A 16,862-nucleotide genomic window follows, 5' to 3' on the forward strand; every position below is an offset into this window, starting at 1 on the left:
GATTTTTTTTAATGTCAATTATTGTTACAGGTAGTCCAATATAATAAGTACTATACATGTGACATATCATGTGGTTATGTTTCATAAAGCATTAAATTGTAAACATGAAACAGTGGTTGTTGATACTTATTTGTTGCATATTACAGTACAGTTATGCCAAATATACTCCCGATTGGGCCTCCTTGGATACAAGACCGTTACCAAAATGGTATGACGAAGCCAAATTTGGAATTTTCGTTCATTGGGGAGTATTTTCTGTTCCAAGTTTCCATTCAGAATGGTTTTGGCCACTATGGAAGTCAAAGCACCCACCTCCAGATATTGTAGACTTCATGAAAAGGAATTACCCTCCTGATTTTACCTATGCTGACTTTGCTAAAGATTTTACAGCAGAATTCTTCAATCCAGACGAATGGGCAGATATATTTAAAGCATCGGGAGCAGGGTGAGAATGATTTATATAAGGCTTGTTGCAATTTTCATAAATAAAATTAATGTTAAACGATGAAGATTTTGTTTTAAATTAGGTTATATGGTTTCTCTTGCACAATGACGACATGAATCTTTTATAACGTAGATCTAATTTGTATGTTATGTGGTTTGCTACGGACCCTGTGCGAATCCACAGAGGGTTAGTTAAATCCAAAAGCGATGAGACCAAGGTCAAGGGCCATATCATTGCAAAAGAATCTGCTTGTGACGTCTGTTTAATAAAACCTATGGAGGTGCTGCGATTGAGTTAAATGACTCAAAAACGTTGAGTTTTTATTTTATCTAGCCTTTTTATATAGATTAGATCGTGGGTTTTCCCGTTTGAATGGTTTTACACTAGTAATATTTGGGGCCCTTTATATCTTGCTGTTCGGTGTGAACCTAGGATCCATGTTGAAGGCCGTGCCTTGACCTATACTGGTTTACTTTTATAAATTGTTACTTGGATGAAGAGTTGTCTCATTGACACTAATACCACACCTTCCTATATCTATTCAATATATAACTGCAAATACTCTTAGATCGGTACATTTTGGCTCTGGGCGGCCATTTTGAAATCATGTCCAAAAAATTAATAAAAATTATTAAAAAAAATATGAAAAATATATAACTTTACCAATTTTGATAAACTTCGTATAAAGGATATCAACTGAGGACTATTGAAGAATTAGGTGGCCATCTTGAATGATGGCCATTTTGGAAACGTAAATTTCAAGTACATCATTATTCGCTTTCCTAAATTGTTTTTGGAATTAATACTAAGTTTTATATGCATTTACAACTAGTTTTTCTTATCATTTATTTATATGACTGTTGCTATTTATATAGGATATATTCACCAAGTGCTGAAATAAGGCATGCATATGTTAACTAATAAATTTATTTAAAAATATGCGTAAATTCTTTTAATTGCAGTTTAACATGTAGGGCTTAGTTACTTTTTACCACCAAAAAATGCGTATATACAATATAAGTTATGACCACTGTATGTTGAAAAGCAATAATACGTAGGTATTAAGTCAATGGAGCTGACAAAATAATAAATAGACTGCAAAAAATTCCGTAACGCCAAGAGAGGACACATGAGGATTTACAATGTCAATCAAATACAAAAAGAGCAGACATAGACATTTGAGCTGGTAATCAGTCATTTTCTGTAAGCATACAACTGTTCAAAGTTAATGAAGGCAATGTAATGGGAGAATCACAAGGCAAAAGGTACTTATCCTGTCAAAGCAAATCTTAAGATCAAAATATATATGTTGTCAGGAAAAACGAAAAAAGTCTAAAAGTCACGGATTGAAAATACCAGTAAAATAACTAGCCACAGTTGTGATGAATTAACAAGAACAATATGATTGCAGGATTTTTTTTTTACTTTCATTATGATGAGGTATCTGACTATCATCATCAAGCCTCGACAATTATGATCGACAATATAGTATGTGACTGTCACTTGAACTACTAACTATTGTTCTTTTAGCAAGACTCAGTGCTGGAGATTAATATTTCAGGAGCAGATATCATGCTAAATGTTTGTTAAAACTGCACGACAGGGCAATTAGACAGAATTCGAGACACAGAAAAAAGTCAAGAATCAGTTATCCATGGAATGGGGCTCGCCAAATTAATAGAAAACAGTGACGGCTCACACTATGGAACAGATATTGTTTTAATATTTGACATTGATGATATTGGTAAATTGTACAGTAAACGTTCTTAGTAAATATGAGTTGTCATGGAAGGAATGATTAATACAACACTTCTATAAAAAAAGGGTTACTATCTGCCATAGATGATATGCAAGCACACGTGAAAGGTTGCGTCTTTCTCCGAATTCTCAACCAATATGTTGGGGAAGTTCTGAAACAGGCCATGTCTTTTAGTCGTGATGATGAAGGCCTCTTCATAGTCAAAGAAACTAGAAAAGTTTGAAGAGTTAAGCTTGTTACTATAAAAAGGTTTACAGGGACATTCAATGTTGGCTTTCCAAATGAATCAGTTCCACAATCTCTGAGACATCTTGCTCTCTATCTGAGGACTGATAAGTTGCAGTTGTATCCTTTCAACGCCGAGTTGCACAATTGAACTATTATAGCTGAGATGGTAAGTCTTGTCTGCCACTCAACGATATTTCTGGACTGTGTCTTGATGTTTGGCCATCTTGTACCATTCTTACTAAGGAAACTTATGTCTGTTGAACTGATTCGTGTTAACAGCTGTTATTGAGTGTCCCTGTAAAGTTATTCTTAGTATCAAGCATATATATTTTGCCTGCTATGGCTATGATGAGGACTTCATTTTTACCTTTTTTTTTTATTAGGTCTGTTTCAGAGCTTCACGATTACATTTGTTGAAAGTCAAAAGCACTAATTTATCTTGCTTGTATGCTTATATATATCCTATAGCAGCTACATTCTAATTTTGTTAACTGCGTTGTATCAGTTCTTCCTTCCATGATAACCCCAAGATCATCCAGGCGTTTACTGTACAATTTAGCGTGATCTGCGAGCTTGGAGATTGGTACAATATCTCTTCCAGACCGTGTGCCATTAATGTATTTCATTATTTAAGAAAGCACAACTCCAAGGATAAAAGATTCCTGGCTTTCTTTTTGTGTCTTTTATTCTGCCTATTTGCTATGTTGTCAAGTTTCATCAATCATCAAGCATGATACTAGTGGTTTAACATCTCCAGCTCTTACTTTGGCTAAGGGAATATGTCTTGTAGTACAAGTGAACAGTCATGCCCTATTTCTGTCGATTTGAAAATGTCGATGTATCATGGAGATCCTCAGATACATCACCACAGAAAAAAATATTTTGCAGTCATTATTCTTTTTGATCCAGTTCCACTTTACAGTGTATGGTTACTTATTGTTTCCTTTCAATTTGCAACTTATCTTCAACATCGGAAGTATGTTTTCCCTTTTGCTGATGAAATATTTTGAGGTCTGAAAATTTGTTTGACATGGTTTGTGCCATTTTGCCTTGTGATTCTGGAGTGCTTCTGCAGTTCCATAACCCTCATTCAACTGTTTCGAATTTAGTGACAGGAAAACCAATTTAAGACCCAACATCTTCGTATGCTTGCATCAAAAGAGTGATTGCCAGCTCATATGTCTATGACTGTTCTGTTTGTATCTGCTTGGCATTGCAAACCCTTACATGTCCTCTCTTGCCGTTTAACACATTCCTTCCAATCTAATTGCCCATTATGTTTTTCTTATATCTAGTTCCAGTGTTTTCGAAATCTACAATTTTGATTTTTGATCTTTTCAACAACAACGACAAAAAACACTTTCGGTCATAAATTATATAATATATACGTAATTTCTGTTTTAAAAAGTTACTTAGGCAAACGTGTAAGTAACTGAAATTTTGATACTAATATCTTAATTTTGTAAACATGTGCATGCCTTATCTGACCTCTTTTTGAATATCCAATATACATTAGTAAAAAAAGTATGAATGCAAACAGTGAATTAATAAGATTAGCGAATAATGATATATTGGAAATTCATGTTTTCAAAATGGCCATCATTCAAGATGGCTACCAAAAAATCAATATATATGAAGTCCTCAGATGACAGTCCTTGTCAATTGTGATGAATATACCATATGACTATATAATAATTTCCTGCAGCAAGCACTTAACTTATAAGTCAAAGTTAACACGGTTACTAAGGAATTGCAAATGTGTAAAGGCAGTATTAAGTTGTACTACTCTATGTTAATGTGGAGGACAATGTGATAGAATATGATAAACAGAGTGTGGTTTGACAAAACATGTACATTTCATTTATTGTTAGATATTGTTAACGTCAATGGAGAACATTTGAGCAGTTGATGTTCTTATAACATTACTTGTATGATATAACATTCATTATGTCTGCAATCAAGGTTTTTGAAAGTTGTTTCAAATGAACAATATCAACAAAACGAATTATTCAGTTACTGAGTAATCAGCCAACTATTATATAAACGACAGGTATACAAATATTTTATCTTCTGTTGAACAAGCGGTTGCACGAATATTGCTTTCAGAATAATAGTTATTAATAATAATATTTTATGATCCTCTTCGTGTCCGCGTTTTAATGCTTTTGTACCCGCTACAAAACAGAAGAATAACTTTGGGGAGGGGAATAGGCTAGCTTTTTGTCCTGTTTATATAGCTCAAACAAATACATTTGTATATATCTTACACAATGCATTTTTTTTTATTATATCGAATAATGACTACATGTTTTGGCTTAAAAAAATATAAAAAATTCAAGATGGTCGCTATTCAATATGGGTAATATTTCCATAACTTTTGTTCTACAAGACAATTGGATTCAGCACTGTTATTCTATCAACCAGATTTTATGTCAATATCTTCTCTAATATCATTTTCATGATTTTCTATTATTTATCTATTGATATCAAACGGCCGCCATTTTAAAATGGCCGCCTCTTCCGCCAATTTCAATTTTCAGATTGGGTCTATAGCTTAAAATGTTGTCCATGACATATACTACTACTATGCCAAGTTTCATGCTTTTACCACAATCTGAGCAATTTTGTCAAAAATCTGCACAAATCGACTGGACTAAAAGGGAGAATTATCAGTAAAGTTGATACAATTGGTTATTACTGAATTGTCTAAATTCAAATTATAAATTTCTTGTTTTTTTAAATATTTTCAGATATGTAGTTCTGACCAGTAAACATGGTGAAGGATTCCCAAACTGGCCATCGTCTCATTCTTTTAACTGGAATGCAAAAGCAGTAGGACCAAACCGAGATCTTGTTGGTGGGTAAACATTATTTTTATTGTAATTTGTATAATCAGAAAACGTGTCTTTTTGTTTTCCGACGAATCACTACCCCAAAGTCTGGGTATTCCATATTTAAGTATCTTTAAATAACTGTTTTTAGGTTTTGAGTCGAGGATATAATTGACAGAGGGCAATTAAGACTTGGTCGCCGAGATTTTTACTGTTTATAAATACAAAAGTCTGTCGTTGGCGTTTGTTTTTGTAGAAGTTCAGTGTTCATGCTGTGCCATTGCTTTCCTTTAATGATTGACGCGTTTCCTTTTGTATTGGTTTGTGACCCGTTTTTTTTTTTTTTTTTTGGTTTACTAGTAATCGATTTATTACTATTGAACAGCGGTAAACTTGATCAGATTGTCTTCAGAAGCAACACATAGCACTGAATAACTTTCTGGTTTAATGTTTTTTTGTGAAATAGTTGATAAATGTTTTGACTATATCATATGATATTATAATCTTAAATTTTTGAATTAAGACTTCCGTTTTGTTTCATAAAAAAAAGTGGCCAACGCAGATACAAGTATCTTGTTTCTAGGATAGGGGATCATCGTACTTTGTAAAATTTTGTTCTGATTCAATCAAAAAGTTCTCGGAAACGGTTTATTAAGATGTATAATTTCTTGATTGACAACACTTGGGTTACTTTTGGAAGATATATATATTTTTTTAAATACGGCAATCCCATGGTAGCCAATTACGCTCATCTTCTTGCCAATTTGTCTTTTAATTCGTTCACGTGAGGCTGGCTCAAAACAGGAACTTCTTAAGGATGTACACCTCTGAGGAGCTAAAAATTTGTAGAATTAAACTTTTTTTCTTAACCTGATTTTTGGGTTTATAAGACTGTAACAAAATAATTGGTGAAGAAAAAATCATATGGTGGTGCACTTCTTTTCTTGCTACGGCCCTTTGAAAATGCCCAGTTTTGATGATTTTCCCATTTTTCATCGATTTTTACCTATTTTGGGGCTATTAACGTGAAAAAAATCACAGTTCTACAATTAAACTTTTTTTATCAAAATTTTTTCACAGACTTTGATTATCATATTTTTAAAATTTATTGATATTTTCCACTTGTATCACATGTTTTGGAAATAATTCAAGAACGAGATTTCAACGAGACTGAACGAGACTGAAAAGTCAGAAGAATACATCCTTAAGAAGAAAGAAAGAAAGTTAGAAGTATTCCGTAACTTCACTTTCCGCTATATAGTGACTATGATGATTCCATCTATCCCATCATACTTGTGATAACAAATACAAAAAATACAGTTAATTCTTCCCCATATCTTCATTAACATCCAGACATTTCCAAGGAGGGACGGTTGGAAACAATACTTTAAAGTGTTTGAAGTATTTGATTTGAGCTTTCGCAAATTTTTTGTTCTTCCTCGCCGGGATTCGAATCCATGCTACTGAGATATCGTGACACCTAATCGCCTGCACTGTAGCCGTCCCACTAGACCACACGACCACCTGGGCTTCAATAATAAATCTTTCAGTGGTCGTGTGTTACCTTTCCTCGTCAGTTTTAATCTAGCGTCGTACTACAGTACATGATATATAAGGCATGGAGATGTTATTGTTACAGATCAGCTCAATTATCTATAGTAAAGGATCCTACAAATTAATGCAAGATACAGTCACAGAAAATTATTATTTTTATAAGTACGTCTGAGTCAGTTACAACTCTACAACAGATTTATTCATCGGATCACCAGCAATGATGGTGATACATGGCTGTGTATATATCTTCATAAAATGTTATCAATGATATTAGATGTAATGTAATATAAATGATGTTCCACATGTAGAGATATCTTGTAAATATGGGAGGGTGTCAAAGGAAATGGGGGTGATGAAAGGAAATTGGGGTGCCAAAAGAAAATAAAAGCAACTAATATCTATAATTTTTGTCGAGCCTGCAACTTTTGTTGCAGAAAGCTCGACATAGGGATAGTGATCCGGCGGCGGCGGCGGCGGCGGCGGCGGCGGCGTTAGTCAACTTCTTTAAAGCTTTATATTTTAGAAGTTGGAAGACCTGGATGCTTCATACTTTGTATATAGATGCCTCATGTTATGAAGTTTCCGTCAGTCACATGTCAAATGTCCTTGACCTCATTTTCATGGTTCAGTGACTACTTGAAAAAAAGTTCAATTTTTTTGTAATGTTGAATTCTCTCTTATTATAAGTAATAGGATAACTATATTTTATATGTGCGTACCTTGCAAGGTTCTCATGTCTGTCAGACAGTTTTCACTTGACCTCGACCTCATTTCATGGATCAGTGAACAAGGTTAAGTTTTGGTGGTCAAGTCCATATCTCAGATACTATAAGCAATAAGGCTAGTATATTCGGTGTATGGAAGGACTGTAAGGTGTACATGTCCAACTGGCAGGTGTCATCTGACCTTGACCTCATTTTTATGGTTCACTGGTTATAGTTAAATTTTTGTGTTTTGGTCTGTTTTTTTTTCATACTATATGCAATAGGTCTACTACATTTGTTGTATGGAATGATTGTAAGGTGTACATGTCTAGCGGGCAGATGTCATGTGACCTTGACCTCATTTTCATGGTTCAGTGGTTATAGTTAAATTTTTGTGTTTTGATCTGGTTTTTTTTCATACTATATGCAATAGGTCTACTATATTTGTTGTATGGAAGGACTGTAAGGTGTACATGTCCAACTGGCAGGTGTCATCTGACCTTGACCTCATGTTTATGGTTCACTGGTTATAGTTAAATTTTTGTGTTTTGGTCTGTTTTTTTATACTATATGCAATAGGTCTACTACATTTGTTGTATGGAATGATTGTAAGGTGTACATGTCTAGCGGGCAGATGTCATGTGACCGTGACCTCATTTTCATGGTTCAATGGTTATAGTTAAATTTTTGTGTTTTGATCTGTTTTTTTTTCATACTATATGCAATAGGTCTACTATATTTGTTGTATGGAATGATTGTAAGGTGTACATGTCTAGCGGGCAGATGTCATGTGACCTTGACCTCATTTTCATGGTTCAGTGGTCAAAGTTCAGTTTTTGAGTTTTGGTCTTTTTATCTAATACTATATGCTATAGGTCAACTATATTTGGTGTATGGAAATATTTTATGATCTTTATGTCAGTAGCACAGGTTTCTTTTGACCGTGACCTCATTTTCACGGTTCATTGCACAGTGTTAAGTTTTTGTTTTTTGGTCTATTTTTCTTAAACTATAAGTAATAGGTCAACTATATATGTTGTATAGAAGCATTGTTAGCTGTACATGTCTGCCTGGCATGGTTTATCTGACTTTGACCTCATTTTCATGGTTCATTGGTCTTTGTTTAGTTATCTTGGTTAATGTTAAGTTTATGAGACAGTTGGAATAAAGCTTTTTACTTAGGACTATCAACATAATATCAATGATTAGTATAGAAGGCGAGACATTTCAGCGTGTGCACTCTTGTTTATTCTAAATTTAGAAAAAAAAAAATATAAAAAACTGTTTAACCCCCCAAAAAAGCCATGCCCCATTTTTTTTTCTAAAGTTCCCTTTAAAAAAAAAACCTTTTTAGAATGTTTTCTAATCGGGAAAATATATTTTTGGGTGGGGGTGCCATATGGAACTCTTCTTTAGAGGCTAACTCTGCCATAAGAATTATATTTGAAGTCTTTATTTGTTTTCAGGCGATCTGGCTGCAGCAATACGAAACAGAACGGACATAAAATTTGGAACATACTACTGTCTTTCAGAATGGCTTAATCCACTCTATCTCAAAGATAAGGCATCAAACTTCACAACTCAGAACTATGTTAAGGTAAAGCATTAGAAACCGATAGGTCCAGTATTGTTTTGGGATAAAACTGTTTCATATAATACTTGTTGCAGTAAAATACGCGTTTATTATGTGAAAGTTCATACAAGTAATAACATTTACATATCCCTGAGTGCAAACAAAGCATCTTGATTGTTAAACCAAACAATGTTGAATTTCGAACATTAAGCTTTCCATCGCAATAAGTCTGAACTTAGTATCATAATAATGGTTCGATAACAATCAAGCAAAATGTAAAATAAAAAATACTGAACTCCTCGGAAAATCCAAAAAGGAAAGTCACTTATCAAATGGGAAAATCAAAAGCTCAAACACACCAAACGAATGGATAGCAACTGTCATATTCCTGACTTGGTACTGACATTTTCTAATGTAGAAACAACATACTACAAAGATATAGGAAGATGTTGTGTGAATGACAATCAGACAACTCTCCATCCAAATAACAATTTATAAAAGTAAACCATTATAGGTCAATGTACGACCTTCAACACGGAGCCTTGGCTCACACCGAACAATAAGCTATAAAGGGCCCCAAAATTACATGTCCACCATTCTTTTTATTACTTTAAATAGGAATTTATTTACGAAATAATTGTTGTATCAAAATGATATGTAATGTCCTTTTAGACAAAAACCATGCCAGACCTGTATGAACTAGTACGTAATTATAAACCAGACATTGTATGGGCTGATATGGTTGATGATATGGGACCTTCCTCATACTGGACTGCTAAAGAATTTCTTGCTTGGTTGTTCAATGAAAGGTAATTGCTAATCATTTTATTTGCCCTTACATCTGATTGGTTGATACCTATGTTTTTCACTCTGGTTATTAAAATTTATTATGGAAATTGTTCTATTTCTGTATATGCATTTTATATATGCAACGATACAATTCAAGCCTAATAATATATATAATGTTTTTATACATAAGACAGAATATATATGATATGTTGGTACGCTACGTTGTGTGTTGTATGCTATGTTTACTTTTTTGGTAAAACCTAAGTATTGTCTGGTGTTTTGCGATGATAATATATTACTTTGACCTATTATATCATTGCAATCTAAACAAAATATCAAACTACCTGAATGATGAGTTGTTCGTTGGTTTATGGGGTAATGATTCCTGTTATACCATTTCTACTCGTTTAATTTCAGCCCAGTAAAGGATACTGTTGTTACAAATGACCGATGGGGCCCAGATTGTAAATGCAAACATGGTAGCTACAAGACATGTACAGATAAATTCAATCCAGGTTAGTATTTACTAATATATGGTAAAAGTGGATAACCAAATGTCATAATAAGTGTCTTATCTACCCTTTTCTTTGTATGTTACCAGCAGCTATTGTTTAAATGGTACTAACATCGACTGTAATTGTAACTTTGCAATTTTTCTTTGGGTTGTTGCATCGATTATAAAATATATAGATAATATTGCTGCTTCAACTTGAAGTCCTTTCAAGCCAGGTAAATGGTATGTCTAGACATACGACAGCGCTTTTCATCTTATTATCTTTAGTATATTGAGGTACTTTGCATGTAATCATACTTGTCAGCTGTATTCGATAACTGATCTGAAGGGAAAGTAGTATAGTTTTAGTAGTTTATGTGGTTTCATCTTACTAACACTATATAGATAAGAATAACTAAATATTTAAAAAAAAAAAAAAGCAGCGTATTCATATTTGATGATTCCTGTCATTTTACGATAATCTTTAAAATTTTAGGTGTTTTACAGAAATTCAAATGGGAAAATTGTATGACAATAGACAAGGGATCATGGGGATACCGCAGAAATGCTAACCTCGAAGCCTATCTGACTATTCATCAAATCATTTCAACATTTGCATCCACAATCAGGCAAGTAACCAACGGTTATACAGAGGTTATGCCCTTTTTCTAATGCCCCTTTTCTAATGCTCTTTTCTAATGCCCTTTTCCTTTTACAAAATAGCAGCCATTATTGAAGCTACAGGTGAGAAACATATGTTCTTTAGAACCTCTAGTTTTATTGTGTCAGTATGAAACTTGATATAATGTTACATTAAAATATACAGATGTGTATTCTGTAAAGATGCTATAGTCTTTTTAGTTTTTCCAGAGACATGCCTTTATGAGCGTAGAACATTTCTGCCAAAGAACCCCTCTACCTTGTCATCACAACTCATCTTAAATAGTTTTTAATATCAAAATGAGGTTTAGTACATTGTTATATCATGATATGCAGATGAGGAACATGTTCCTCTTCATAAGTTTTAATAAATGATTAATTCTCTTTAACAAAGAAATCTTGATCTTGCCCAGCACCGACCTTGTTATTTTAACTCCTACATGTCTAACCCTTATTCCCCAAAAATGGCAAATTGAACTCAAACAAATGTTGACCCTGTCCAGTTCCTAACCAGTCATCGCAGCTATTCAAAAATTATTCATTATAACTATATAAAAATATCTGATGTTACGTTAATCTTTCATAATAATATTTAGGAAGTAATTCTCTATATGAAAATAATATTCTTTCTTTTTATATAAGTTGTGGTGGTAACATGCTGATGAATGTAGGACCAACCAAATACGGCAAAATCATGCCAATATTTGAAGAAAGACTTCGTCAGTTTGGTCAATGGTTGAAGGTCAATGGAGAGGGAGTTTACAGTACGGTTCCATGGAGTCACCAGAATGATACAGTCACTGAATATACATGGTATGACAATCAATTAGTTACATCACATGAAAGTGAAGAAGGAATACAAAGAGAGAAAAAATAAGGAATCGAATGGTTATTCAAATACAGTAAATTAAATACACGTTTGTAAGACATATTGACCTCGCTTTTTTCAATAAATCTTTGGTTTGTGTCCATTAGTTTAAACATATTTTATTTGCCTAAATGTGCAAAAGGGATGAGACACATTGTTCTGGCACCCAAATTATTGAACACAATTGTAGAAATTTAATTTAAAATAATGAAATCACAATTGAATAATAGTAATTGCATGCTAAAGAAATAGTTAAATACTAGTAAAAGAATAAATAGTTATCTCTTTCTAAGCTCTCTAATTGAATAAATCTATAAAATGATATTCTGTTTACAGGTATACCAAACGACAAATGGAGAAGGAAGGAACTGTGGTGTATGTATTTCTCCTTTCATGGCCTGCAGACACAGTCTTCAAATTAGGAGCACCAATCCCATCACAGCAGACAGAGGTCAGCATGCTCGGTTACCCAGATAAATTTGATTGGAAAGCTGGCCCAGGAGGCCAAGGGATTTATATCACTATACCAACTATACCATGGAACAAACTACCATGTGAATGGGCATGGGTACTTAGACTAACGCATATATCAAATTAGTCTTTAGTATGTTTAAGCTATCGATATGGATAATCGTGTCACAAATATCAGACTACCTCAGTTTATGAGACAACTCATTAAATCATGACTGATAAAAAATAATTTGAAAGATATGAGACACAAATTAACTTATCAATAGAAGAGTACATTATACAACATATTTTCTTTTCAAACTTTGTAGAGGAACGCATTTTTATATGACTCTATCATCGGCAGTTTCACAACTGAATTGTACAGATAAATTATGTTGTAGAAACATGTTTGTGTTTGCCATTCAGTTGAGTTCATTGTCTTGATAATATTAATTTTCATACATTCCTTTGCATGGATTCTTCATTATTGAAAGCAACTCTTTGATCACTGTATAAGAATCTGATCTAAATGAATCTGATCATGTGATTTTAATCCCCCTCCTCCGAAAAACTGAAAGTAAAAAGACAGTTTTCTATTAAGTTTGATTAAAGCATGCATTTGAGTTTCAGTTTATATATATTTTCATGTGTCTATCTATAACCGTCCATGTATATTTTATCACTTGTATATGTGCTTGAATGTTTTTCAGTAGTGATGAACATATATGGTCCAAATGTAATTATTTCTTATGTAGTACCTCTTATATATTATTTGAATCTGTAATGTTCGTCCCCAGTTAGCATTATTAATTTGTTATTGTAATTTTTCTAATCCTTATTTGTAATAAAATGTCATTTTACGAAATGTTTTAGTGTTTAGTGTTTTTGCCAACTATATCTGAATATTCGTAGATATTTAAAAACTATATACTGCGAAACTGATAAGTTTTGCGAGACAAAAAAGAGTGTAGATCTACAAATATGCTAAAACATGCAATTCATAAATTAATGTAAAAACGTGAAGAATGCATAAATGGTGTTATTTGTGGCTTTTTATGTTATGCATAAGGACAAAATTTGATTTCTTAGAAAGATCTAAATGTTTGTTAATGATGCACTTCAATTTCAACTTCATGTGACTCTACGGTTGTTGACAAAATAATCGGATTTTATGAATAAAAATGTAATCCGATATCTTATATCCGGATATATATATACCAATTAAATGCGATTTTAAAGTCAACTTATGAACTAACAGAGGGTATTGTACTGGAATATCATTATTATAATTCAGAGTTCATCTTTCGTAGGGAACTATCGAGATTGTATTGTCAGAATCCTATTATTTATTAAAATGAGTCTGAAATCAAGGTCAGAAAAAAAGCATGGTACTTTGATTTTGCAAATGTACTGAATAAAAAAATGAAAGAAGCTTAATTGTGTTAGTCAAATCGGAATAGGACGAAATGTGTCAACAACGTAAGCATATCCTGTAATAAATAAATTAACATTTTATTAAGATCTTTAAATACAGTCTGGTCTTCATCGATGAGAACAATGATAGTATACATATCTAAACAAGTACCAGTATCTAGTTATTTCCGGTTATAGTCCTGCCAATACGTATGAATACACAGAAGACTGCGTATGGTTATTTTACACTTAAACCTTTGGAGGTGTCATCGTTTACAAATAAGTCTGAATAACATGGTCTATTTATTTTTACAGGTTCAGTCACTCATGTACTTTGTCTTTTTGAGAGTTTTTTTGTCTGCTTAGTATCGATCTGGTAAGACATGCTCTAAAAGTAGATTTTTTAAACGGTGGAGTTTATGCTGTAACAACAGTTTTCCAGGTTATGGGTTGGTTGAGCGCCTAAACACATGTTAACCTTGAACATTCTTTATTTTCCGGTTCCAAGCCTGTAGTGTAATGGTTGACGTCAGTCATAATTGTTATCCATAATTCTATTTAGCTTTGAACAGGTCGTATGTTGTATTGCTTCAAATTCAAAGTTAATTATCCAGAAATGTATATGTGTTCATACTTGCTATTTTTTCTTTGGTAAATCAAAACTTTAATCAAGTCCATTATCTTTCTATGCAGAGTATTGTACTCGGTACTCAAAGATATCATAGCTATTAGACTTTTCACCGGGTTGTACTTAGTAAAGCAACACTTGCTTTATGTGGAGAAGAAAATGCTCCCCATTTCGGATCACATAAGATGACCCCAGTTTTTGGTGGGGTTGATATTGCATAGGTTTTAGTTTTATAAGTGGTGTTTTGTTTACTGTTTTTTGCCACGATGCTGTCTGTTTATTTCGACGAATGAGTTTAAATATCCCTTTGTTATCTTTGGCCACTCTCTTATATAGATTATTATAAACTATATTTTATGTTGTTAATGTGCATTTCTACTTAATTTTACCTTGACTTATGCGCTTTTTGTTATTGTTAATTTTTGGTGGAGGGTATGTTTTTTTGTATTGTTTTCACTTTGCCACCGTGTTTTGTTTTTCAAAGTCAGTATGATTTTATATAAAGGTCGAATTGGCACCTAATGTTCTTAAAATTGGTTAATTCTATACAGTTCAAATTCGAATTTAAAATGTCTTGTTTTTCATATATGTTTTTCTTACTAGCAAACATTGTGAAGGATGTTTAAACTGGCCATTCTTTTAACTGTAATGCATGAGGGAATGCGAAAGCAGTGGGACCAGACCGAGATCTTGTTGGTGGGTTACAAACGTCTTTTAATACTGATAACCAGAAAACATGCCTCTAAGTAAGAAATATCTGTTCCCGATATAGAATCTTCAAAGAATTGTTATTCAATATTGTAAAGCCGATAAGATAGTTATCAAAGGTACCAGGATTATAATTTAGTACGCCAGACGCGCGTTTCGTCTACATAAGACTCATCAGCGACGCTCATATCAAAATATTTATAAAGCCAAACAAGTACAAAGTTGAAGAGCATTGAAAATTCCAAAAAGTTGTGCCAAAAAAAAATATCTCATTCCTGAAATAGACTATATGAATCATTTGTTTGTTTGTACTTGTTTTTCTTTGTTTGTACATATATTTTTCGGAGAAATTGGCTCGGTGTGTGTGTTTTGTAATAATTTGTCGAATATTTTGGGGAATTTCTGTTATCCCATGCCTTCTTGTTGGATTGAAGTCCAGTAAAGGATACTGTTGTTACAAATGACCAATGGGGTCAAGAATGAAAATGAAAGCATGTTGGCTTCAGTCATGTACAGATAGATTCAATCAAGGTTAGTGCATATGTCAATTCAGACTGTTATGTGTCACATATGTATTATGATGCCATGAATAATAATAGAAGTGTTGTTGTCATTTTAGTAATCCCTCACTTATTCGACAGGAAATTTCTCCAGCTAAGCTAAATATTTTATTCAATCATAAATTGGGACACCAATGAAATCTGAAATTAAAACCCATAGGAGCACCGACATAGAAGCAGTCAATAGTAATGATATTAGAAATAAAAAAGAACGTTATAGAAGGTCAATGACAGTATTCTGCAAAATCAGTTAACCATATGTCTTAAATACCTTATAGTTGTCATTTCTATCATTTTCTAACAGCTGCTGGTCAATTTGTACTTTTTTTACCTTTTTTTATGGCTTTGCAATTTCTAATGGTTATTTCATCGATTTTGTTTTACTTTTACGTAATATTGCTGCTTCAACTTCAAGTCATTCCCACCTTGTGGTACATGATATGTTTAGGCATAGGGTATCCGCTGTTTTCTACGACTGCTCTGTACATATTAGATTATTCCGGTATATATCTTTTTTAACTTTCAGGTGATTTACAGAAATTCAAATGTGAAAATTGTATGACAACTTAAATAGACTACAGGGAATACCTAAGAAATGTTCAACTCGGACCCTATCTAATTAACTATTCATCAAATCCTTTCAACTTTTGCCTCCACAATAAGACCAGTAAACTATCCGCACAATGAAATTTATGCAAGCAACAGTTATACTAAACTCTAATCATCATTAATTTATTTTAAGCATTTTAAAAAATGTAGAAGCATGAGGCTCGCGTACGTCGACTGATATAGTACTGCTTATATAAAATGCAATGACATTTTGGGGTCAACGACAATCAGACAATTATATGACTGTGAAAACGTATATAAAATGTCAAGTTTCCTTCTTTTTAAAAAGGTTTTCACTTAGTTTTATTTCGACGATATCCACTTGATGGAATAATTCTTCCATTAACAGATGAAACGATTTCATATTTGGTCTTTTTGAATTAAGTATAGTTTTGATCAATTTATGATTTCTATTTGAAATTGTGTTAATGTTTTTATGTTAGTTGTGGCGGTAAAATGCTGATGAATGTAGGACCAACAAAATATGGCAACATTGTGTCAACAGTGTTTTCACCTGTTTTCCCCCTTCGTGTTACCATGTTTAGATTGTTATGATATAGGGATATTCGTTAGTATATGGAAATCTCTCA

At 32.9% G+C, this 16,862-nt stretch overlaps 1 protein-coding gene across 1 annotated transcript; it reads left to right on the forward strand.

Annotated features, from left to right (window-relative positions):
- LOC139524000 (alpha-L-fucosidase-like) lies at positions 1-13,219 on the forward strand. Its single transcript, XM_071318511.1, has 8 exons — positions 1-445; positions 5,183-5,289; positions 8,988-9,118; positions 9,767-9,903; positions 10,301-10,398; positions 10,873-11,005; positions 11,679-11,849; positions 12,241-13,219. Exons 1-8 carry the CDS (start codon positions 105-107, stop codon positions 12,500-12,502), a joined length of 1,380 nt encoding a protein of 459 aa, XP_071174612.1. The 5' UTR covers positions 1-104; the 3' UTR covers positions 12,503-13,219.
- The last annotated feature ends 3,643 nt before the right edge of the window (positions 13,220-16,862 follow it).

The sequence above is a fragment of the Mytilus edulis genome, chromosome 1 (assembly GCF_963676685.1).
Source record: "Mytilus edulis chromosome 1, xbMytEdul2.2, whole genome shotgun sequence".
NCBI classification, from domain to species: Eukaryota; Metazoa; Mollusca; class Bivalvia; order Mytilida; family Mytilidae; genus Mytilus; species Mytilus edulis.

Excerpts from the sequence above, each read along its gene's own strand:
- LOC139524000 (XM_071318511.1), top strand. The coding sequence starts at position 105 with ATGAAACAGTGGTTGTTGATACTTATTTGTTGCATATTACAGTACAGT. Across the intron at positions 9,904-10,300 it reads GCTTGGTTGTTCAATGAAAG|CCCAGTAAAGGATACTGTTG; the intron begins GTAATTGCTAAT and ends GTTTAATTTCAG. Across the intron at positions 11,850-12,240 it reads ACAGTCACTGAATATACATG|GTATACCAAACGACAAATGG; the intron begins GTATGACAATCA and ends TTCTGTTTACAG.